The sequence below is a fragment of the Ochotona curzoniae genome, unplaced genomic scaffold, assembly GCF_017591425.1.
Source record: "Ochotona curzoniae isolate NIBS_2020 unplaced genomic scaffold, NIBS_Ocur_1.0 contig_3819, whole genome shotgun sequence".
NCBI classification, from domain to species: domain Eukaryota; kingdom Metazoa; phylum Chordata; class Mammalia; order Lagomorpha; family Ochotonidae; genus Ochotona; species Ochotona curzoniae.
Genome location: NW_024466004.1, coordinates 26,102,273 through 26,127,817, shown reverse-complemented (window position 1 = coordinate 26,127,817; position 25,545 = coordinate 26,102,273). Strand labels below are relative to the sequence as shown.

The 25,545-nt window shown below is 37.3% G+C and overlaps 1 protein-coding gene across 1 annotated transcript in view; it reads right to left on the bottom strand.

Moving 5' to 3' along the window:
- Positions 1–25,545, bottom strand: part of COL19A1 (collagen type XIX alpha 1 chain) — a 319,505-nt gene that overhangs the window by 58,113 nt on the left and 235,847 nt on the right. The window contains exons 17-28 of the mRNA XM_040983151.1: positions 10,962–10,997; positions 9,805–9,840; positions 9,659–9,712; positions 8,929–8,982; positions 7,579–7,632; positions 6,500–6,589; positions 5,372–5,416; positions 5,192–5,269; positions 3,536–3,571; positions 3,371–3,424; positions 3,223–3,276; positions 1,805–1,846 (exon numbers count right to left, since the gene is read on the bottom strand). Of these exons, the coding sequence (XP_040839085.1) occupies positions 1,805–1,846; positions 3,223–3,276; positions 3,371–3,424; positions 3,536–3,571; positions 5,192–5,269; positions 5,372–5,416; positions 6,500–6,589; positions 7,579–7,632; positions 8,929–8,982; positions 9,659–9,712; positions 9,805–9,840; positions 10,962–10,997 (633 nt within the window). The remainder of the gene's footprint in view (positions 1–1,804; positions 1,847–3,222; positions 3,277–3,370; positions 3,425–3,535; positions 3,572–5,191; positions 5,270–5,371; positions 5,417–6,499; positions 6,590–7,578; positions 7,633–8,928; positions 8,983–9,658; positions 9,713–9,804; positions 9,841–10,961; positions 10,998–25,545) is intronic.

The following is a 25,545-nucleotide window of genomic DNA, read 5'->3' as shown; positions in this document are numbered from 1 at the left end:
TATTTTTACACTTACACTCACATTTACATTAATTATCTTTTCTCAGAACTCTAATCACCCACAAACACACAGACTAGAACTTTTGAATTTCTTAATTCAACTCAACATGTATTTCTACATCCTTCCTGCTGTGTGCTGTGCATATCCTTGGACAAAACACTAGGAATAAAATTTAAAAAACATATACATAACTATAGTTTAAGGTGCTTTGCACATGTACCTGTCCACTCATAAACAGATAAAACACATAAAGTGTAAGTACTGGGTTGCTCAGTCTTCAAATGCCACACAAAGAATGTTCATAACTTCACAGATATCCCAGTATCAGTTCTTCCCCAACTCCTTTACAAACAAAATATAGGGAAATATCAGATACAGATATAGACAGGATTAATGTTGCACGCCATAGATGAGAAGTAGGGATGCTTTTCCATATTTATTTGTTTATATAAAGTGAACAAATTTCACACATTTCACAAAGCAAATTTAGAAGCATGATGCCACTTCTCACCCTTCCCTCCTCTCCTGTCTGTATTCCTACCTATTCTCCTTTTTTCTCATTTTTCTAATTTTTACACTGACATACTTTGAAAATCCATACTACTCCTCAGGAGTATAGACTAAAGTTGTAAATAATAATCAATGTATTTGAAAAGGTGGAGGGCAGCAGGGAGAGAGAGACAGAGAGACAAAAGAGAGAACAAGCCTGCAACCACTGGTCTATTTCCCCATGCCCAAGCCCCTTAATAACCAGGGCTGGGCCAGGCAGAAGCCAGGAATGTGGAGTTGCTCCCACATTTCCTTCATGTGTGGTAGGGATGTAGCACTTGAACATCATCTGCTGGGTCACTAGTAGAAAAGCTGGATCAGAAGCAGAACTGGGCTGCTGGCATTCTGGTGCGGTAGGTTGAGTCGCAGCCTACATCCAACACCCCGTATCCAATGTGAACTCTGGTATAAGTTCCAACTGCTATACTTCTGATTCAGCTTTTCACTAATGCACTTGGGAAAGCAATGAAAGACGGTCCAAGTGTCTGGGCCTCTGCTACCGACATGGGAAACCAAGAGGAAATTCCAGGTCCCTAGCTTCTCTCTGGCCCAGCCCTGAGTGTTGCAGCCACTTGGAGGTGAAACAAAGGATGGAAGATCCTACTTCTCGCCTCCCTACCCCTCTAACTCTGCCTTTCATGTATGTACGTATGTATGTGTGTATTTTTAAGAAGAGAGGTAGTGGCAGAACTCAACTATAGGAACTCTGACTTGGTACAAAAACATCTGAAGTGGTGGCTTTAACACTGTATCCAATGACTTCTCCAAAGAGGTAATTTTTATTTAGTGGACTAACAGGTTTTAGGGCATTTTTTTTTTGGCTCTTGTCACATCAAAATTTGCCCTGTAAATTAGGCTTTATGGAGCAGTACTGGTTATTATCCAAAGATAGACCAGAGCAGATAGAATAAGAATCATATTTTGCAGTAGTGAGCCAGGGTGAGTACGCATTCATTAAGAGAAAGTTGCTTAGCCAGGCCAGGCATTTGTGACATAGTTCTGTCTCTGGTTCCTTTAGGAACTACCATCCCTGATTGCACAGCCCAAAGGAAAGGCGGTCGGACATAGCAAAGAAGGTGGGATTAGTAACAATGGAACAAGAAATTTGAATGTTCATATACCTTTTTTCATATCTTGCCATTTAAAAATAAGATCTAGTTCAACATAAAGGATTGAGTCCAACATCTGGCAAAGACTGACTTTCTGATTTTTATCCTGGAAATTAACACATAATTTCTTACAGACAATACAGTACCTTGAGCAAGGCACCAATGTCTCCCAAGAGAGGAAGTGCAATCTGCAGTTAAGAAGAAAAAATAGATGGACTTACACATAAAGCAAAATGACACAATGAAAACATACAATAGGACATAGTTATTTTTCTTGAAAATGCTATGCCATTTGAGATTTGGCATACAGGGCATCCCAGGGCGTCACTGACAGATTCATTGTCACATCAAAATCCACACATGGTACTATGAGAATTCAGTTACTTTCCAGAAATACTTCATCTTCTTCTGAAGTGTGTCAGAAATATTCACATTCTTCTGAGAACATGCAAATGCACACAGACCCTTGTTTGGATTTTGCATTTTTATATTTTCATGGTAACTTTTCATTCTATGCTTAGTACATTATTGGCTTTAAATAATACACAGAGATGAATTATTTACTCTAAGGAAATCACTCCTTTCTAAGCACATTATCAGGCACTTGAGAAAAATGAAAAGTACAGGGGTGAGTTTGCTTTAAAGTTATTTCTTTCACAAGATCAAAAGAGCTTAAAGGTGGTTCAGGTGATGGAGATAATGCAGACACTGAAGGAGCCTGGGTCATGGTTGCCATGTGTCTTAAAAAGTCCTTGCATGGAAACATTCAGTTAACCCAAGTAACATTTTATAAAAATCCCAGATGATGCACACATGATTTACTTGGTGGTGGAGTTAGGCCAAAATATTCTCTGCACACAGCTTATCATGTCACATAAGGCCTGAACAGCACGGGAGGCAGAAAGAATTTGCGATGTTTTGAACTGAGAGGCCAGATTGGGAAGTTAATTTACAAAACTCTTAATATAATGTCATGTACCATATGCTCTTTCAAACTGTAATTGCCAACTGTGAGACAATTTAAATGGATTTCAATGTTGCTCAAAGAAAGGTCTAATCTAAAATAAAATGGTGGAACATACATTTAATGCCTAAACCCCTTCTTTTTTCTTGAAAGTCTATTTGAGCCAGTTTTTATATATTAATCATATTAGTATTTTAAAGCAACAGAATGAATGCATAGGTACCATACTGTAGGTAACTTATCTGCAAACTCTCATTTAGAAGAATGCAATTGCTTTAGTCACCAATGTTAGACAAAATGGAAATTGTGGCAATATATTTTATCTCAATTTTCCATGGGATTGAGACATTATATGCTAAGGCTCGGCTTGGGACAAAATTGTACAGTTGAATTATACCCTTAGGAAATAAGTATTCATCACATGCACAAAAGTGCTGACCCAGCTTGAATTTTTCTCTCCACAAAAGAGTGGGAATAAACAAAACCACCAAGCAGTCACTGAGCATTCTAATTAGTTTGGACAGCAAAACTTGCTTGGTAGGCTATGTAGTTCATGGGTGCATTAAACATACATAAATCAGGTAAAGTCTGTTTACATACAGGGTCACCTGGGGGGCCTGGCAGGCCTGGTTTTCCATCCCTCCCTGGTGCTCCCTGAAAACAGAGGGATCAGGTTGAAATCTTTGCAAGTTTAAACAGGTGCAGATTAAAATGGGAGCAGTGGCATAAGTAGATAAAAAGACCTTACATCATTTCCTGGTGTCCCTGGAGTTCCTGGCAATCCAGGGAGACCTCGAGGACCCTGGAAAATTAGGAAAATAAAAAGAGAAACTTGTACAACAGTCTTTCAGTGGATAATTTCCTCTAAGTCTACAAGCTGCATTTGTTGAGCTAAATAAGTTTGGTAGCTTACCTGGATACCTGGTTCTCCAACTGGTCCTTGGGAGCCCTGAGTAAAATGAGATTGAATAATCAGAATTCCATCTTTAATGTCCATAACTAATTCAAATGGAATGAAAAATTAAGTACCTAGTAGTGAAACAAATTTTGCAAACATGCATACTCTGAAAACTCTTTGCAAAGTTGGTCAACACTTTTGAGTAGTGATAAATAAGCATTCCACCAGTTAGAAGCATCAGTGTAATTTTGATCAGATACTTGGAACATCTCTCTCATTTCCATCATCTGCTGTTGAACAGTCACATATGCACACACAATGCAATCAAATTCTATCTGTTTAGAAAGTCACTGGCCATATGGGTAACTGGCTGGCTCAGGAATCCTTTGTTTTCTTCTTTCTACCTGGAGGCATTTCTCTCTTTGAAAAAATAGTTAGAAGCAGTGTTCAGGAACAGGAATAGGAATTAAAACATTCAGAAGTTATAATTTTCTACTTTTGTAAAATATAATGGGATAACTAAAATGAAGCTAGGAGATGATCAGAGAACCCAATGGCATTAATCCTATCTCCATTACATATCATGAATCACTGAATAACGAATTTACACAGGAACGCTCGGTTTACAGCTTTTTGATCAGAATTCTGGAGGGCTGGATTTGTGACTGGTGTCTGAAATAGGGGTCAGTCTACAGGACTGAGTCCTTAACCTGTAAATATGACACCATCTCCAGGTAGATAGGGTCAGAATTGAATTGACACCTAGTTGTATCTGCTAGAGAACAAATGTATACCGAAAAAGTTACCCACACATTTTGTGTCAAAAGTGAAGTATTGTGTGGCGTGCTAAGAACATAGGAGGGAAAAAAAAAATCACTTTTTTTCTGAGTGAACAGGCTGACTTTCTAAATCAATGTCTTTAAAATAACTTGATTTTTGGATCTCTCTTTTCAAAATCTATTTTTTTACAAAATAAAGTTTCATCTCTGATTATTTAATCCGAAAGTATGTATACACTAAATTATTACCTGAAACTTTTTAGATTTTGTCTTATAGCTAAAATCTATATTAAAAAGCTTTTATTTGGTTCAACTATTAAAATATCTATTCTTGTTAAAGATACCACAGATAGGTTGTTGGGATCATTTCATTTATACTTACTCCAACTACTTTATTTTCAATTGTTAATTTGTTTTAAAATTGTTCATATTGATGAGATGTGGTGGCACACCATGCACATTGATCAAATCGAGGTAGTCAGTTTTTCCGTGTGCTTATCATTACTTCATATTTGGAAATAGTTACTTTAAATATTAACCTTTTGCCATATTTTAATTAACAAACAATCAATAATGTGGACATTCCTGATACCAAACATAGTATCTTATCATGTTGCAAACATGCACTGGGTTTATCAATCTGTCAAATAGAAGGGATTAAACTGACTGCTTCTAGTCCAAAGCCAGTGCATCTGTGACCAGCACATGGGAGTCAGACAATGTTTAGTAACGCAATCATAATCCCATCAGTCATCTCTATATAGGCTATATTTATTTGTCTTCCCTGACTTTTTTTTCTTTTCTTTTTTTTTTTGTTTCATAAAATCTGTCACTGAATTTTGTGTCATAATGAATAAATAAGGTTGTAAGAGCATAACTGAATTACACTTACGACTCGGCCTGGAATTCCTACTCCTGGTGGGCCTATTTCCCCTGGTGAACCATGGACGCCTGGCAGCCCCCTTTCACCCTGAGAAACGAGATGCTTCTGTTATGACAAGGTTTAAGTAACAAGACCATTTCTACTATATTCAGTTAATTATTTTTAAAATTAAGTATGATATATACATACCTTTGGCCCTCGTGGACCAGGTGCTCCTGGTTTTCCATCTAATCCCTAAAATGAATTAAAAACAATGTGAATGCATTGCTTTTTCTGTGAAGGCTAATAACATCTTAGAAGTTATAATTGAAAAATATATCTTATTGCCTTATTTTGCTTGAAAAACCTTTTTTATTTAGGAGATAAGGAACTTGGAACATATCTAATAGGGTTCATATTTTATATAATCACTTTTAAATACAGGAGATTCTAAACCAATAAAACAAGGCTTTTAATATTGAGAACTATTATTAATAACTTTTAGTATAGAGCATTTTTAAAAGGATATGAGACAAAAACGCAATGAATGGATAGAGGCACATTGATTATTTAGAATTTTCTTACAATGCAGTTTTCTCTGTTTCTACAATAGTCCAGATAACAAGTCCTTGGCAAATGACAACTTACACTGTTATCTGCAAACCTTTTCAAAACACACTCCAGATAATGTATTTTTTAAAAAATTCTTTATTTTAAACGTAAATTACAAGGAAGGAGAACCAGAGCAGAGGAGATTGATGGATTTCATCTGTTGGTTTCATCCACGAATGGCTGTAACATCTCGGACTGGACCAGGTTGAGCCAGGAGTCTTGAGCTCCTTCCAGGTCTCTCATGCCACTGGCAGGGGCCCTAGCACTTGGGATGTCTTCCATTGATTTTCCAGGCACATTAACAGTGAACTAGATTGGAACCAGTGCCCATGTGGGATGCTGGTGCTGCACGTGGTGGTATAACTCACCATGGCACATTATTGGCAGGAGTTCTGTCTTCAGATAGCATTCTAGGAAGGGTTATGGTTTATAACTGGGATACTTTACTAGTAGGGCCCACAGATCTCTGAGGAATCACTGACCAGGTTCAATGGACCTATGTGCTTCCAAAGTGATATGCAAAATGTATGCATGAATATTTTCTTAAGACGAGATACCTTACTGATGACAATTTTCAAATAGTTCTATCTGACCTAAAGAACAAAATAGACATTTCTTGTTTTGCAGATTTAAATTTATTCCTGCACCTGTGCTCTGAAACAGAGAACGGACAATTGTAATGAATGAATTTCCATGCAGAGTGGTTATAAAATAGTTGGCACTTACTGGTTCACCTGGCAGGCTTTCCCCTGGAGGTCCAGCTTCACCTTTTGGACCTGGAAGTCCAGGAGGGCCTACGATTCCACCAGGATCTCCCTGTAAAACAAAATAAAAAACCAAGGTGAGACCACTACTTCCCTGTGCAGTTTCAAGGTGGGAAATGGCTCTCCCTGTTTTAAGTTGTCATAGCCAGTCAAACTTGACTCATTTGTTCATTTCTTCCCTCCATTAATTAATAATTTTAATGAGTGTTCATGTGCGAGGCACTGTATTACTAAAAAATTAGTCTTTTGAGTGATAGAGAAAGAAGGAAAGAGAGCACACAGCATGAGCCAGCTCTCGTTGACTGGCTCATTCTCCCACAATGGCCAGGCCCAACTGGAGAGCCAGAACTCACCCTCATGTGGATAGTAAGAAACTAATTATTTGACTTTCTATTACATCCTCCCCTCTCGTGTGTGCATATGTAGGAAGCTGGAGCCAAGAGCCAGGGCCTGAGCCAGGTACTTACTCTATGTGGTTGTGGGCATCCTAACCAGCAACACGAGCCTTGGGTTTAATCCCTGCGTTTAGGTATTATTCTAATTTTCTTAAGTGAATTAACATTGTTCTAGTAAGTTATGTTATACTAAGTGTAGCAGTATCACAAAATATATGCATATGCCTAAGGACATGAACAGAAGAAATATCTGTTCATAAAGTTCTTGGGATAATCTATGCAGCTTTTACTGTTATTCTCCAATTACTCAAAAATATTATTTCTATGTAGATATCAAGCAATAGTTCATGCAAGATTAAGGGATTTCTTCAGTCTATGCTAAACTGAGAGTTGAGCCCACAATAGACTGTATGAGGTCTAACGTTATCTCTGAATTAGTTTATCTTGCTACTCAGTGGTTCCATGTTAGAAATAGGGCTGTCACAGTGCACAACTCCAGAAGATACTGCTCACATCATAGATGACTCCCTGTCCTTGGTGTAACCCTTGAAGCTGGTACTGTCTTTTACCTTCCCACATGCCCTTAGGAAACCTGTCTCTTCCCCTTACCTGACCACCTAAAATACAAAATGAATAAAAATGATACCTTTTCTCCTTTAACGCCTTGTTTTCCTGGGATGCCGTGTTCTCCTGGCAGGCCCTGGAAAATTCATAGGCAAAGGTAAAACAATGATATAATGCTTCTATTTATAATAACATTTCTATCTGTGAATATTTATCAAGAATCCAGAATTTCAACATATAGTCTAGAACGGGGTGGGTGGTGGTTGTTCTGTTAGGTAGGGGGAAGCATTATTGAAAATACATCGCTTCTTATTTCAAGTGAAATTATTTGGATCCAAATTAAAAAGCACTAAATAAAGAATTGAATTAAATGTCCCATCCATGGTATCGCATTAGGGAGTGGAAAGTTGACAGTTGGTAAGATCATACCATGAGTCATGGTAATGGGTAACTAGGAGAATATATTTTTATGTTTCTGGAAATAGTGTCTCCATTCCTTTTGCTTTAATTCTGTCTTTATTCTGGCTCTTATAAATAAATTTCGTTTCTTAGGAATCTTGAGGTTCTACTTATGTCACCAGCATTTTTCTCTTTCTGTAAGATTTCTTCACTAGGTGTACAGAATATTAATTGGAGGAATAAAGGGCTTTTCTTTGTGAACTAATTGCTCAAACTACTGTGAAGTATATTTATACAGACCAATAGCTCCCTCGAGAATTGAGCATTAACTAGTCTCCAAGAAGTCACAACCAACCATTTTCCTTATTTTTTGTTTACATGCGGACTGATGGCTTTTAGCACCCAACTCTGCAAAATGCAGGAGGGTTGTATACAAGGGACAGAAAGCTGTTCTGGACAAACAAGTAAGAGAGTACATTAAAACAGGGTGTGTGTGTTACATAGAGAGCAGGGGAGTGAGGAAGACAAGGAGAGGGAGGGACGGAGGGAGGGAGGGAGAGAGGGAGATGCAGCCAGATTTCCTTCTTAATGTCTTAGAGGAATACTTTGAACCAAAAATTTGCTTTTTATATGGCACTTGCTAGGAGACAGTATACACTTTGAGAGTATTTTCTTGAACAGAAAGCCATGCAAAAACACTTGCTTTCTCTTTTGGTTTTCTTTATTTGTTTTGATGTTTCCAATCTCCTCTATTTTTGCTACACTAGTGACAAGCATGTCCAAAATGACAATGCAGTTTATTTGTGTTCCAAAGATAAATGTACAATAATACTCAAAAGGACTTCACACAAATACATGAAGGGATTAGCCTTTCCCATCACAGCCCTGACGTTAGGTATGATTTTAGTGATGGAAATGAGCCATGTCTTTGGAAAATGGAGCATAACTGAATTATTACGAACAGGTTCTGACGATGTTTAAAACATGTCTTAGTTTCTATTTCAATTCAAAACATCAAAGACACAATACTTACAACATCTCCCGGTGGTCCTCTGGGCCCCATAGCACCTGCCGGTCCATGCTGACCCTAAAATAGAAGGTGATATGTGTTATTACTTTGTTATTAAAAAAAGAGACACTATGCTTTACTATTTTTAAAACATCATGTGACATTTATCTATAGAAAATAAACTACCTAGTGTTCCACGTTCTCTGGATAGTGCTGAAATGTAAAATTTAGGCTTTACCAAGATAGTTTCTAGATGTTCTCATTTAATTGGCTTGTTCTCACCAGCAGGTGAAACCTGGACAACAAGCTTACCCACTGGCCAGGAATGCATTCCATTAATCTCTCCTATTCCTTTCCAAAGCTGCTGTTTTTTATGACCCACTCCTGAAGAACCTCACTCGGGAAACTCCAGCATCACAGGGCTGTATAATTTTGGTTCAGAAACTGAATTCCTCTTAACAGTACAGCTTGGGGACATTGATTTAGCTCATATTGTTTACTCTCAGAGCTTTCAGGGATGCTTTTGTGAATATGCTCTGAAACAGAGTTTAAAAATGCTATTGTGAACCAAAATGGCACAGCCAGTATGTGTATAATAAATGTAGCCAGTGGGGGGAAATCACCATGGAAACAGGAAAACTGTTCTGAGAGAACTCATGAAGAAAACGAGAGGCACATCAAAGTATCTTGTTTTACACAGAATGACTATGGTTTCCACATTATATCTGGTGTACCTTAGTTATTTCTTACATACCTTTAGTCCTGGGCTGCCTATTAAACCGGGGGGGCCAGGATCTCCAGGTTCTCCCTAAACACAAAAGTGGGAAAGAAAGTTAAAGGTTAGCATCATATTCATAATCTCATTAATGTTAGAAATAAATTTCAAGAATGCCAGATTACCTTCATTCCCTGTGATCCAACTAACCCAGGTTCTCCCTGCAAATAAAATAATCACCACATGGGTACTTATTAACTCAGATAAACATCTTCGACACTTTAATTGGATTTCCAGTAAGGAACGCACAATAAAAGGGGTGATTATATAAGACAGGATGAAAGCAAGAGGGGTTCACTGTATGACATGATTCAAATACTTCTTAGTTAAAACAGTATTTCCCTTCATTTTTAACATAATGTTCTGTTAGCAGTCACTGAGTTCTCCATTTAACTGAAAATGCTGTGATTTTCTACCAAATAATTTCATATCAGAGAGAATTAAAACTAGCAGTTGAGGAGCCACTGTCATAGTACAATGGGTTCAGCTGCACCTGTGATACCAGTATCATATATGAGCACTTGCTAGAGTCCCAGCTGCTCTATTTCCAAACCAGCTCCTTGCTAACGTGCCTGAGAAAGCAGTGGAAGGTGGCTCAAATACCTGGGAGCACGAACTCAGATGATGCTCTGGACTCCTAGCTTCTGCCTGGCCCAGCCCTGGCCACTGTAACCATTCCAAGAGTGAAACCAGTAGGTGGAAGATAAATCTCCTTCCCCCATTCTCTCTGTTCCTAACTTTACCTTTCAAATAAACATATAAATCTTTACAAATTATACATTGAAGTGCGATGGAGAGTAAAATTTAAGGTGATATTTGTTATTGATTCTACTATTAGGTATATGTACTTACTAAAAAGAGAAAAGAATATACAGAGGAAGACAATATTGGCTATCACAAATTCGCTTTTCTTATTTTCCTGACTTATCCATATTTGCTCAATGAAACTTGGGTCAGTTAAAAATTTTTTTAAATACTTTGTCTTCTAGTTTAATTTTTTATCCTACCTATCCTAAGTACATGCCTTTCATGGCTTCTATGCTCAATCAATAATAAATATGTTAAAACAAATGTGATGGTCATCACATGATTGTACTCTAACAAGGTTTAATATTTTTAATGTATCACAATAAAAGAGTCAAAAGTTCCACAAGATAAAGCAGAATGCTCAGATGGCTTGTATTTATCAAATCTATTGGATCTAAAGTAAACAAATTAGAAATCAGGGAGAAAGAAATTAATGAAGTAGAAAACCCAAGATAATGATAAAGCACATACTTACTTTATCACCCTTTTCACCTTTCGAAATAGGCGCCCCCTAGGAAAATTAGGGTAAAAAAATCAGAATCAATTATAAATGCTTTCAGAAATAAAGTCTTCGAATCTAGAAATGGATGAAATCTGCTACTTAAAATCAGGTCTCCAATGCAAACGAATTTCTAGAATGATTTAGAATGTCATAAAGTCTTGTAGCTCAAAAAACACATCTCAAAAGACGCATGAGAGAATTCATTGTAAAACTCCTTTGTATTCCCAATGGAGACACAAACTAGTTATGCTAACACCACATAGAAAAGTTGTGAGAGGCTAACACATTGGATTCCCAAGACCAAACTCCCCATGGTCTGGTTCTCCTGGAGGATGTCTCCATTTGGAGACGAGGGAATAATGGCAAAATGGAATGGAAGAGCATTTGTCTCAAGTACTCCAACTGGATCATTTTAATAAATAAACATGATTATTCTACAAATAATTTTTGAATTTTCATTTTGTTTTAATGAAAATGACTTTAAAAGGTTAAACATTACATGAGTAAGAGTTCAGGTGTGTGAAATTGGTAACGGTTCTTGTTGGGTTCATGATACTCCAAACTATTATTAACTAACATTCTCCCCACTGTCTGTATTTTACTGTTACCACCGCCTGGAAGCTTCAGCTTGCACTCACACATACAATCAGATCAACTTTCACCTACTGTCATCTGCCTTTGGAGTTGCATCCATAAAGATCTCATTTAATCATAACAATGCTGCCCAAAAGGTAACACCTGTCCCAAATCAAGGATAAAGGAAGAGACTCAAGCAGGTTCACTCCATCCGACTTGCCATATTTTTCTATTTCTCTAAAATAGCATTCATCCTACTTTATGCTGCCTTTTTAAAGAAAAATCTTGGTTGCAAACTTTGTGCATATGAGGTGTAATCTACCTTGACTGTATTGGCATCTCTGGTGACTTGAACACACCTTCATATCAGTGGTGTTTAAAATATGGTAGAGAATTTATGGTTATACAAATATAATAGGTTACATTTACTAAATTCTTACAATGTATCTAGCACTATTCTAATTGCTTTACATCTAAATATAGTTGATCATTACATGTCAGTGGGTTTGGTGCTATCAGCATCCCCATTTACAGGTGGCGCCACTGAGGCATATAGAAATTAGAAAATTTCCCCAACATCAAAAAACCCGGAAGATGTGGGTCAGAATTTAAATTCAGGTAGTCTTATCTAATTTCTAGATTCTGCATGTTTGATTTTATTACATTTACTATTTGAACTAAATGAGTTCAAAGAAACTATAAGTTGAGAAAGTTACTTGTACACAAGTGTCAAAAGTTAAAATCATGATGGTGACATCACAGCAACCAAAAGTTTTCTTTGGGACTGCTTCACTCTCAAATGAAGATGAGTGATCAATAAGTGATTCTCCATGCTTTCAGCACAAGAACTTGAGTTAGGAACTAAAAGGCTTACCTTCCTCTCTCTTATTGGTCCCAGTTCCCATGCAGTTGCATAGGATCATGCAGCTGGAGTTGACAATGAAATGTGAGCCAGTGTGGCCGAGGCAGTTAGAAATCCCTTTCAAATTCTCCAATACCTTCCCTGTTGTGGTGATTGGGAAAGTGCCTGATAAAAAGCACAGTTACCTGGTGGTCATCACTGGGGCAACTGAGTGTAGTGTGGTGAGAACACTCACCTTTCTCAACTGAACTCAACTAGACATGCAGCTTGAGTAAGAGAAACCTTTCTTTACACCATAGAAATTTCAGGGTTAACTGATGTCTAGTATAACCTGGTCTACACTATTATATCCTATGACTGTCCATCATAATTATATATTTGATCATTGTCAATTTCTGTACATTAGATTAGGGGTTTATTTATATTCTTGCTTTTCAGGCTTCATTAAAAAGCTGTTTATTTCTTTAACATAGGAAACTGTTTTAATTAGGCAGGAGTCTGTTTTTGCTTACACCACAGCACTCATATCATTGCTTGTTTATAGAGCTGCTGTCAAGCTCAAAAACAAAACTGACTAAAGTAACTGGCTTTAAAAGAAAATAAACAAAAACAAAACCAAGAGCCTCGGTGTTAGACATGCAATATTCAGACATCCAATCAGCACCAAAGGCTATTGTGAAGGCCATCATTTAACCTGCTTTGGTCTCCATTTTCTAATCTGTAAAACCAAGGGTTTTAGACACATGATCTCCTAAGAATGCTTGAGATTGGATGTCTTACACATCCAGCCATAACTCAAATGTTCAGAACTGGGGGACATGCTATAATTTGAAACTGACCATTCAGGATTGGAGGTTCATGGTTCAATTTTGGATGAAGACCCCGGACCTGTGGTTACTATGCAAAATCAAGACTAGATTCTGTTCTGTGATAGAAAGATCAAGAATACAAAGAGCTAAACCATTCTGTGTATAATGTAAAAAAAATTTAATGTGAGGCATTGCGGAGGAAAGTAGGCAAAGAAATTTGAGGAGGGTGAAATAATTTAGGGATTTAAATGGAGTTGGAAAAAAAGTTTTTTTCTCTTATTTTTCTGGAAGTTTTATTTTATTTTTTGCATGGTTAAAGTAATATACTTCCACCCATTTTAAAAATTATTATTTTATGATACATCTGCTCTGGGTTTTCTCTTAACTCCTCCTCAAATTCCCTCCCTGCCCCCCCTATTTTCCCTATATTATTATAATATAGGACATGAATACTGGCAGAGAGTTCAGCATTCTATTGTTAAGACGTAACAGTTTCATTGGGAGTCTATCTTTGATCTGGAAGTAGAGATGCATACTGTATTATAATCGGAATATGATAGTCTCCATTACACAGTTACTAAACATTACTTTAAATGAAAAGCCACAAAACAAAATCAACAGGAAGAAAGATAGAAATTTACAATAGCTGACATGCTACTGAATGACTAATATGTCACTAAAGAAATGAAAATCAAGAATCTTCTTGAAGAAAATGATACTACAGCATGACCTATGAATCAGTGAAGAACTTAATGAGGAAAAATCCTGCTTTTGAAGAAATGAAAATAAAAACAAAACATCAAAATCCATTAGTTATAGTTTCTGCTGATCTTTGTTGGTGAGAAGCATCTCCTGTAGGATAGATGGGTTTTGGTAATCCAGTTTACTAATTTATGACATTTGATGGATGGGTTTAAGCCTTTTACATTCAGGATAACATGAGTAGGTGATAATTTGGTTTTGTCATTTTAGCAATGGATTATTAATTGATTTAGCCTTCTGTTCCTATTTTACTGGGATATTCTTCACATTTGCCTTTTGGTTTGCAGATGCTACTTCTTTTTTTCTGTCATGAGAATATCTTTGAAGTATCGTTTGTAGGGCAGGACTGGAAGAGGCATATTCTTTTAACTTTTCTTTACTGTGGAAAAATTTTATTTCATTTTCAAAGACAAATGGATGCTTTGCTGGATATGTTATTCTGGGCTGACAATTTTTTTCCTTTTTAGATTCTGGAATATGTCACTCCATTTTCTTCTGGCCGGTAAAATTTCCAGTGAGAGGTCAGCTGTAAGTCTGACTGGCATTTCTTTATATGTCAGTTGATTTTTTCTACGTGCACATTTAAGGATCTTTTTCTTCTGTTCAATTGAAGAGAGCTTGATTATCATGTGTCATGGTAAAGATCACTTTTGGTCAACTCTGTTGAAAGTTCTGTGCCCCTCTTGGATGTTGTTTCCCAGTTTTTTCTCCAGAGTAGGGAAGTTTTCTTTTATTATATAATTAAATACACTTTTAAATCCAGCTTTTCTTTCTGCACTTCTGGAATTCCCAAAACTCTTATATTTGGTCTTTTAATAGTGTCACTTAATTCTTACTTTTTTTTTTTAGTTCAACTCAGCTCTGCTTTCAGCTTTTTGATTGTTTCTCCATTGTGACAAGAAATATCTTCCAATTCTGAGATTTTTCTTCTACTTCCTTTATTCTATTATTGAGACTTTCACTGAATTTTTAATTTGCTCTACTGTATCCTTTGTTTCCAATAATTTGGCTTAATTTTGTTTCAGTGTTGCTATTTCTTGTGTGGCATACTCCTTAAATTGGTTGAACCCTTGTATGACTTCTCATTGTTGATAACAAGCTTTATAATGACTTTTCTCAATCCTGTATCCCCATTTTCTCAATATATTCCTCTGTTAACTCTGAGATTGTCAAAGGCTTTTGCTCCTTTGCAGGGATGTCTTAAGTAATATTCATCATTCATCTGTCTCTTCTTTTGCTCTTGGTCACTGTACTTCTCAACAAATTCTTTTCGTTAGGGCAGATTTCTAAGCTGTGTCACCTCCTGAGCTCCCAATGAACTCTCCTGGCTGCTGGTGTAGCTCTGGCCACTGGTGGAGCTCAGTTTGTCACTTACCTATTTGGTCATTGCAACAGTGCACTGTCGTGTCTCCTGCTTTTCTGTGTCTGTTAGTTGTCAGGTACCCTTTCTGCCATCAGCCTGTCTTCTCCTATTTCCTGGAGTGTGAACTCTGCTTCATCCTGGCTGATGAATCTCTGTTTAAATGTGCCCTTACCCTATTCTTGCCATCTTGATTCTTGAACCTAAATTTTTCTTGCATCAGAAAAGAACATTAAATGCAGTCTTCATGGGGTGGAAGGCTGCTTTTAAACATTGGCAGCCAGAAGCCTAGAGAGATCCCTTAAGGAGGGAAAAGATCTATCATCACTGATACTGTGAAGTCCTCCCACCTTTGCTACTCAAAGTATGGTTCCTAGACTGACAGCACCTGCATCTTGAGATCCTGCAATAAATGCAGATGTTCAGGCTTCACCCCAGATCTGAATTAGTATAGAAATGTTCAATGAACTTTTCTCTTTCTTGCTCTGTAATTTCCTGCTTTTCCAGCAGAATCTTACTAAAGCTTCCTTTAAATTCTCCAAGCATTACATAGGAACTGCAGAAGGTGGGGGCCAATGTTTAGTCTTGCTACGGGAATAGTGAAGATGAACTACACAGTGATGGTAAGAGTGGGATGGATGGTATGAGTGGGCAGATGGAAGGGGGGAAAAGTTGACTTTGTGGTATAGTTTAGATCCACCCTTCTTGGAAGGACCTAGTTTGGGAACCCCATTAAAGACTGCTACTATCCACAGTGCATGGAGGCTCAGCCTAGATACAAGGGCCAGAACCAGCCCTAAATGCACACAGGCTTTAGCATAGATGCTAAAGCTGCCGGAGAATACTACTGTCTTTATTGAAGATAGTTAATTTTGAAAACTCAGGCATAAGTAAAATAAGTCTCTGTGACCTTAAATGCTTACTGCTCTTGTCTGTCATTTTAGTGACTGCTGCCTTTTTTTATTCGCTGGTAAACCAATATTCCTCATTCATTCTGGTGAGGAAAGGATAAAGGAAATTTAAAAATATTCATTACATTCTTAAAAACTCAAAGATAAAACATTTGTTAAGCTTAATTCTTGCTGATTTTTGAAGACTGCTTTTTTGGGGGACAGTATTTTAATAAGGCTTTTGGGGGGTATAATATTTCTTTTATCTCTTTAGGTGGTCCTATTTGAATATAAATGATATTGTAGGGATTTTTTTTTCTTTTTTTCATCCATCCAAATAACTCAGTTTTAAAAGAAACTGTTCTTATTCATACTAAAAGTGACTTGGGAATCAATTTTGATTCAAGAAAAACCAAGAAAGAAAAATAATTTCAGATGAGATGCTGAGAGTAGTTGCTTGATCAGCCTTTTGGTTCATTTTGTTATAATGAATACTATAATAATTTGCTATGAATAATGTAACAGGACAGCACAGAGATTTTGAACCCTGGCTTCCAGAAACAGTTTGCCAAGATGTGACTCATGGCTGCATATGTATGACCTATGTGGCCCTGGGCAAGTTTCTGATTTCTCTTTATGCCTCACTTTACTCATCTGAAGAATGTAGATGATAAAACCCTACCTCATGACTTTTTAAAAGCAGATTAAATGAGTTAATTCATGTAAGGGTGTACTGTGCATCTACCTGCTTCTTGACCAAATTTATTGTTCTTCACTGTAACAGAGACCGAAGTACATGGAATTGGGATTGCTTTGGAAAAATATTTTTCATTCTATTTAAAAATATGTATCCTCCCTATTCCCTCAAAACTTACAGGTCCTACCTTTACTCTTTAGTGCCAACAGAGCCTGGAAATCCTGACAGTTCAGTTTTACCATTTCAGGAAAAAGCAGATGAGATATTTTGCGATGAATACTGCTGCAACTGACAGATCTAACTATAGATTTGTTCTATCAGTGTCCAAAAGACAGCTGAAGTTCCAAGTCTACTTTTCACCGTTTGCATAATAATATATTTGTCAACATTTCACATTGCCTTTATGACTTTAAGAAATCTGTATTTTATTATGGTATGTAAAATTAATGTGTAACAGAAGTTACATGTTTTCAAGGAGAAGAACATCTACAGAAGAAAAAGTTATGAAGTTCTGTTGTTCCATCAAAATGCAGACATTTGTGTTCTTAAGTCAAACTGTTTAGTGAACACAATAATCCAGACTAACATTGTTTCAAACATTCTTTTTTTTTTTTCAGGTGGGAGGAAACAGTAGTTACAGTTGGAAAAATGAATCTCTCAGCTGTTCCCAGTTTTTATGCTTTTGTTTAGATGAGTGCCTGTGGTCAAAGAATTCTTGTCAATGTGGTGACAGGCGCTGCTTAGAAATGTTGATGATGTTCTGGTCAAGAATCTTAAAAAGCAATTTGTATGTGACATGTAAACTATTCTCAGAAAATACAATTCAAAAGACAGTACTCAGAGGAAATGGTAACACTAGTCACATCAGCATTGTGTTTTTCCTCTTAGCATTGATCAAAATTCTCCAATAACCATAAAATTTTTAAAAAGCCACTGGAACATGTATATTGCTGACTTTTTCCAACATCAATAGCACTTTTGCAAAAACAATATTCACATTGCGTTTCTGCACGTCCACCTTTATTGCCTATCTTATCTGTTTTAAAATTTGAAAAAAGATATAAAAAACACAAAATAGGATACATCAAGTATTTACATATGAGGTATCTGAAATTAAAAATTATATGTATCATCAAAAAAGAAAACCACCATATTTCCCAATATATTGCTATCCCTGAGGGAGCCATACCCATGAACTGAGTAATCTTTCTAGCCTATAGTTTTATCTGTAAAATACTGCATATTTAGTATTTTAAAGGCATTGTTTTAAATATTTAAAAAATCATAAGTAGCCTTATATTGTATATAACTTGTGACTTGTCTTTTTCGCCCAACCCTCTTTTTAAAGCCATCAGCACTGAAATATTGATCTAGTTCTTCCATGGTCTCTGCTGGATAACATTCAAATATGCTAATGAATCGGGGCATGTCTCAACCTCACTGAAAGGGCCTTGGGTTGTCTCTGGTTTTTATTTGCTATAAACAAGGTTGCCGTGACCAACCTTAACCTTGTCTCTTTATGTAGATGAGCCTGCTCATATTGAAACCTTAAGTAAAAGTCTACAAGTCCTTCAAGTACAGATTCATTATAGCTCGAAATCTTTGGCTTATTCCTACATTTTCACCTTTAAGTTATTTCTTGTGATTTTATGGGATAGACATGATCATTCTTTATTAGTCGAGTCATCTAGACTTATACAATGTAATTTTAAGTGTAATTTTGATTTAATTATTATCTTAAGTCTCCGTGTTACCTTTTCTTCCTACCAAGCATTTAGCAGGTTATGTTGAAAGTATTTGGAAAAGCCAAGGAAACACACGGATAAGAAGGCAGGTTTTCAGAGCTGGTATGCTTATTCTAGGACTCTGTACCCCGAATCCAGGAATCCGCAAACTAACTGCAGATTTTCGCTGTGCCCACATGCAACTTCTATACTTAGTTTATTTTTTCTCTAAGGTCACTCATATTTTACATTTAAATGCTTAAGATCATCTTTGAAATAATAACCATAAGATTTAGAGCCAAGTATGCTGAGTATATATTTTTGTCCTAAAGCATAGCAAAATACAATGCTCTTTTTTCATTCTATCTAGACAGTCCTATCACATTGTAAGAGAAGCCTTCCTTGAAAGGGAAGTTGGTGAATCTTTTAAGGAACCAGAGTTGTCTGTTCTCAAAAGGAATAAATAATTTATAATATATCATTATATAACAAATATACCATAAACATTGTATATGGCCTGAAGAAACATCAGGATATACACAATGACCTTCATGTTACTTGCCCCTCAGAAGTTAAAACACACAGTGTAAAGGTCAGGAGGAGAAACATGCTTACTCATTACACTTGCCTAATAAAATTAGAAAGGGAGGAAGGGTTCTAGTAATTTTAAGAATGACAGATGCCTAATGCAAAGGCAGTATGGGTCAGAGAATGTACATGAGTGAATATGAGGAATTATCTTCAGAGCTGCTACATATTTGGACTGATAGAAACCTGAGATGAATCATAAATGGACTGAACTGGAAGGAATCAACTGGAGAGGTGGCCCACCTCTCCCTGGGTTCCTGGGGAGACAGGCTGTACTTAGAGAAAATCTTAGTGACCAATTATTTCACCAAAAGTTCTACAGCAAAAACATCTTTTACTTGAATCTTAGACACACATGCGGTTGTTTTTAAAACTTTAAAAAAATGGATGTTCAGTGATTTATCACTATGGATCTGAGTTGAAAGCAAGGGATGATTTTACAATCGTTCTAATGTTACTTTTGATGTTGCTTGAAAGGCCTGATACTACTGAGACTCTAGCTTCACCTTCCCCACCAATATTTCAAATATGTTAGTTTCTCAGGAGTCCATTGACCCTTTGCTATCTATTCTACTGTCTATAGAAAGTCAGCAGTTTTCTCAATCATCTTGCATATATACTATCCTTTATTCACAACTGGTCAGTCTCAGAAAAGTTACAGAAGAGGGACCATCACACCAATACAGATAAGCTGGTCATGTGGCTGAGATGATCTCTTTTATGTTCATAACAAGTGATGTTCCTTAGTGATTCTCTCTGTATCTTGGAGTTGTTGGAACAGGATGTGGATCTGTATGCACAATCCAGTGCATATTCTGATGCTTCATTGTAATGCTGGGATCCAAACAGCAGGCTGTTTTGGTAATTTGATTTTGCTGATCTGCACACTGAGAGGTGACATTTATACAGCAGTGAGTCATTTACTGTTGAAGAGATGAACTTGGGAAGGTAAAGTTACCAAGTTCCAAGACCTTTCTCCCTTGCCCCCTTATCTCTGTGATCCCAAATCTCGAACACTGTATGGTAACTGGTGTCATGGTAACGAACAGCTCCACTTCTTGGCCAGCTATGAACAAATCTACTATGTAATTATTTGGCTCTGGGCCGCTTTTTTCTCTGAACTCCTAAGTTCAACTAGGGGAGGAAGAGGACAGCTATTTGTGGATGGATATGGACATGAATGTATGGCTACTGGCGGATGTCACTGTATGTGGTCATGTGGTCATGTGGCCATGTGTATACATAGTTATGCCAAAAGAAGGGGGGCATGTGGCTATTCCTTGGGCAGTTATAATCGCCACTGTGAGTAAAGGAGATATAAACTCACGGGTGACCTTGAGTCATTATCTGACCTACCAAAATCTGGATCTGCTTATCCTGGTCTGTAAGCCCCAGATGCATATTTCTGTATCTAAATTCCACAACTGATTAAATATTTTATTTAGCAACAGAAATTGGGCTTCCGCTCTGTTGCAGTTATGGCAGGAGATGCAAAGAAGGGCAAAACCAGGTGCTCAGCACAGCAATAATTCATTCCAAAAAGAGCTAAATGAGACCTCACAAGCAGACAGACAAGAACGACTCTTTCCTAAAGGCAGAACATGTGTCAGGTGTTGTGCTTTCAGGCAAGTAGATTTCATCTGATTTAATCTTGTCTGTGTAGAAATGCTCATGCCCATTTTACAAACAAGGAGACTAATGTTTAGGGACATGTAGGGTATTCCCAAAGGGACCCAACTGTTAATGCCACAATCAATGTCTGAACACAAAGCTCAGACTCCTGGCACCACATAGTGGTTCCAAGTCCTGGCGGCATGCTGGAATCATCTGAAGCACAGTCAAGTGATGGAACGAAGCACTCCAATCTGGATCAGAGATCAGGCACTGTCTCCAAGCTCTGCAATGCACAGTGAGGGTTCAGAATCACGGGGGCCTGCTACAGGCATGACCAAGATCTGTGAGAACAGCTTGAAGGAATTTTAAATTCTCTCTATGATATTCACAAGCAACATTATACATTTGAAAATGAAAACTTGGGCTCAGAATAGATACTAGGTGGATGTGCATGGACAGTGATGTTTTCATCCCAGTAACAGCTCTCATTACTTAATGCAATATTTATTCACAGAATCTTTCTCCCTTTAACTACAATCCTAAAAAATCATTTCATGTGTACATTTATATCAGGTGTTGCATCAGATTCCCTGTAGAACCCTCTGGGTTATTTGTGTGGGAAGACAGAACAGTTATGCCACTGGCTTTTCCTAATCCCACTTAAGATTCTGAAGCAATTAGAGAGGATTTTGAGCAATAGAAAAAGTCCTTGGAGTTTGAAACACACCTGTTTTACAGAATCAAATTTCTCATCAGCAAGGTCTTAAGAATTCTTAAGCAACATATGTTTCCTAATGAACATAGCAAAGCAGAAGCCAGCTGTTTTGTTTCAAGAAATGAATCATCGTTTAAATACTTTAAAAGTGTCACAATTCTCTTCTTGGCTCAGCTGTCCTGTGTGACAAGCTTGGTGGCTTTCATTTCCTCCATCTCCAACCATCCCTGCCCCTCAGCCTGTGTGCCCAGTAGTTGCTTAAAATGCAATGTGTTTGAATGGTAGGATATTGTTTCTGTAAGTGATTGGCTTACTGGAAATGACACTAAGGTGCTAGCAGTATAATCTAAGACAGATAAATGGCATATCATTGCTGGATAATCCATTATGTTAGGACATCTTTTTCAGATGTTTGTTATTTTGCAGAAAATTTTATTTTCAATGGTCAATCTATCAGAAGCTTGTAGTTTCTGTTGGGGTTATCTTTTGGCAACATTTTCTGATCTTTTGAATAGATCTGTTGCACTGATTTATAAGGCATAGCAATCATATCTTCTTGGTCTGATGTTGAAATAACCTGCCCTCAATCAAGCGAATTTTTGCTAGGCGAATGAATGAAGGTAGTAATCACAGGCCACCTTCTCTCAAGAGGATTTTCAAATGCACTAATCTCTGCCTGTAGGATTTCATGCACGTATTTTTTTTTCTTTTGACAATAGCTCACTCACAGTGAGTCCAAGGTCATCACAATTTCAGAATCAAACAGGAATGAGACTTTTTTGAGTGGCCAAGTGAATCTGTCATCTTCACAGCTAATAGAATTAAATCAGTGAAAGATGACAAGAAGAAAGCAATGAAAATACATCAGTACTTTAATTTGAAAACTGCTTTGAAATAACTATATGCCTATACTATGGCTGTACATTATAAAATGCCTCCAAATAATATTCCTGGGATGACTTATGTATAGCTCCTCTAAAAAAACACAAAATAGTAATCAGAGCCTGAGGTATTTTTGGCAAAGGAATCTTCAGATTACTTTTGCCAGCAACATAGACTTAGGAATCATTTAATTATAAATCAAATCTGTGGTCCTCATTTCTTTTACCTTCATAGCTTTTTCTCCTTGATACGGTTCCTTCCACGGAGCCAACTGCTACCCAGCACTCCTAAGGAGCTGTATTTTTAGCAGATTTCAATTCTGCTTGTGAGGAGACTGGTGGAGATGGCTGCCTTCTGCAGGCTACAAAGCCTCTCTTGGAGCAAACCCACTGCCATGGCAGGCCTGCTCTCACCTGGGAATGTGCAAGTCGGTGTATAATACAGGACCACTTAGTTCACCTTGAAAAAGTCTATTGCCTTTTTTCCTTTAGGTTTTCCAGTCTTATGATCATTTCCCAAGGTAGAAATATAACAAATTAAACTACTCTCTCCAAAAGCCTACTTATTTTTAATGCACTCAGTTTTCACTTGAAAAACGTGCAGACAACTGACATGTAGCCTTTTAATGGATACTGACTTTTGTAGACATTTTTGTCTCTCACTCACCATTTGCTGAATATTTCTGTGAAATAAAATGCTTTGTGAAATAACCCCAAGTTTTACGAACCCATCTGTCTTACTTGCCTAGGAGATGGCTTCCAGAGAAATGGTTTAATTTAATTCTATTACGTACGTATCCCTGGGGACAAAGTGTCGTGACTCCAAATCCACACTTGGCAACTTCTTCAGTTCCACCCTCCAAGTGCAGCCTCTTGGATGTCGTGCTTTCTCCCACGTTCCTGTGCTTACTATGTTCAGACCACTAACTGGATCCCACTTTTCCTGGGCAGACGAGTTTGTCTTTTACCACGCTGAGAAAATGCAGCTTTACAGGCACCACCTGAATTCTTGCCCCTAGCTCTACCAACCAATGCATGTATAACATTTGGTCCCCGCTGTCTCTCCTTTTACTACTGGCCTGGCTGTTGTTCCATAAGTTTTCTGAAGCTCATGACCTCTGCCTTCTCAGGAGGCTTTCTTTATTAATGTCACCCATGCCATTCAGTGAAATTGGCCAATTTAGTAAAATTCAGTAAAATACAGCTAAAATCGGTCAATTTCTGTAACATTTCTCTGTCTGCCTACCTATTTTGCCTTCTTTACACTTAACACAAGGAAAGCACACAGCCCCAGGCACTCAGTTCCCTTGAACTTCTCTCCTCTCCCTTTCATTCATGGACAATTTTCTCTAAAGGGCAGCAAGTGCCTCTGTGCTCACTGACCGACGTGGCCTTAATGTTCTGCTCTTCTGGAGCCAACTTCCCACAGGTTTCTTCCTGATCTAGGCTCTGCCTTTCCTTTTCTCAGAGCATTTTTCTTTGGAAAACCTGTACTTGTGAATTCTTTATGCACCCCTTTGAAATACGAATCTTTTAAAAGTCCTTTGTTAGTTTTGCAATCCAGGCAAATCTTTCTCCAGGACCCTGGAGTCCTTCGTTTGAAATGGAATCAATAGTGAAGACAGAGTCCTGATCTCAGTCTCTCTGGGGCAAAGGAGCCTAACGTAAGCCTTTCTCTAGGTTCTATGCCTTCTCTCGCTTACAAAGACGTAACTTGCTTTTGAGTAAAGTCAATTAGCAAGTATACATAATGTCATCCCTTGGTTTCTATGTGGGGTTGGTTCCAGGAACTTCTTACGGATAACCAAAATCTGTAGATGGTAAAGTCCCTCATCTAAAATGGCACACCATATTAAAACATGATGTACTCATATTATCCTGTCCATTTTAACACTGATTCTAGATTATTTATATGAGGGTACTCAAATCGGATTATGAAGAACTTGAATAAAAGAAGTTTGTTTTGGTGCAAAAAAAAGATGCAGTGCATTGTTTCTTTTATACTATTGATTTTCCACAAACTTTTTGAAGACCCTTTGTCATACCTAATACAATGTTACATAGGATTTCTGTACTGTATTGTTTAGGGGATAATTACAGGACATAATTGTGTACATGTTCAGTACTAACACACTTTTTTAGAAGAAAAGTATTTTTGACCCATAGTTAGTTCAATATATGAACACAAATACATAACTACATGTTGTGCTCTTTTTCTCACTTCAGTACTTGAAACCCTTCAGCCTTAATTTTACTGGAGCTGTGTTCATACAGCCTGGCATCTTCCCTGATTACAATGGTCTTGAATAGCCTCTTCCTTGCTTGTTTAACTTCTTGGGGTCCAATGTTTGCTTTGACATCATTTTTCATGTCCCATTTACTCCTGAGCTCATAGTAACTTGGCTTTTGCCCCAACCACTCCACTTCAGTGGCTCTCTAATGTTATTAATTATCTCTTTGCTGCACATTTAATGGATTCTTCATTAATTGACCTCCTGGCTGCACTACCCTCTCTTGGCTTGTATGATATCACACTCTATAGTTTTCTTCCTATCACTCTAACCAATTTTATTCCTCCTTCACCTATCAAAGTTTGGACTTCTTCAGGATTCTCAGTCTACATTCTCCTCTCCTCTGACTCGATGTTTTCCTCCAGTACTCTCAGCTATTCCCATGACTTGGGTATCATTTACACAAAAGCAAATTTGTATATGCAGCATATATCTTCCTTTAGAGTTTTAAACTCATATGTCTAATTTTATGCTTTAGGTATTCACTTGTAACTTATGGACTCAATTTATATCTAACCAGCTCAAACCTAAACTAAAAATATACAACATACCCATGCATGATATAAATGAAAATCACATCACACTGTTAGCACTGATTAGTTTAGAAGCAGAAGGAGGATAATAATTACTTCTTAACATATATCTGCTCTTTGCCATATTTGGATGATTAGTAATTCCATTTTTCAATTGAAAGAAACCCATGAAAAGAGAAAGTCGGGCCTCATCCTCACCCCTTCACTGTGGGTGACCTTTTGTTTATACTCTTCCTTGTTCCTCACGCAGAGTCA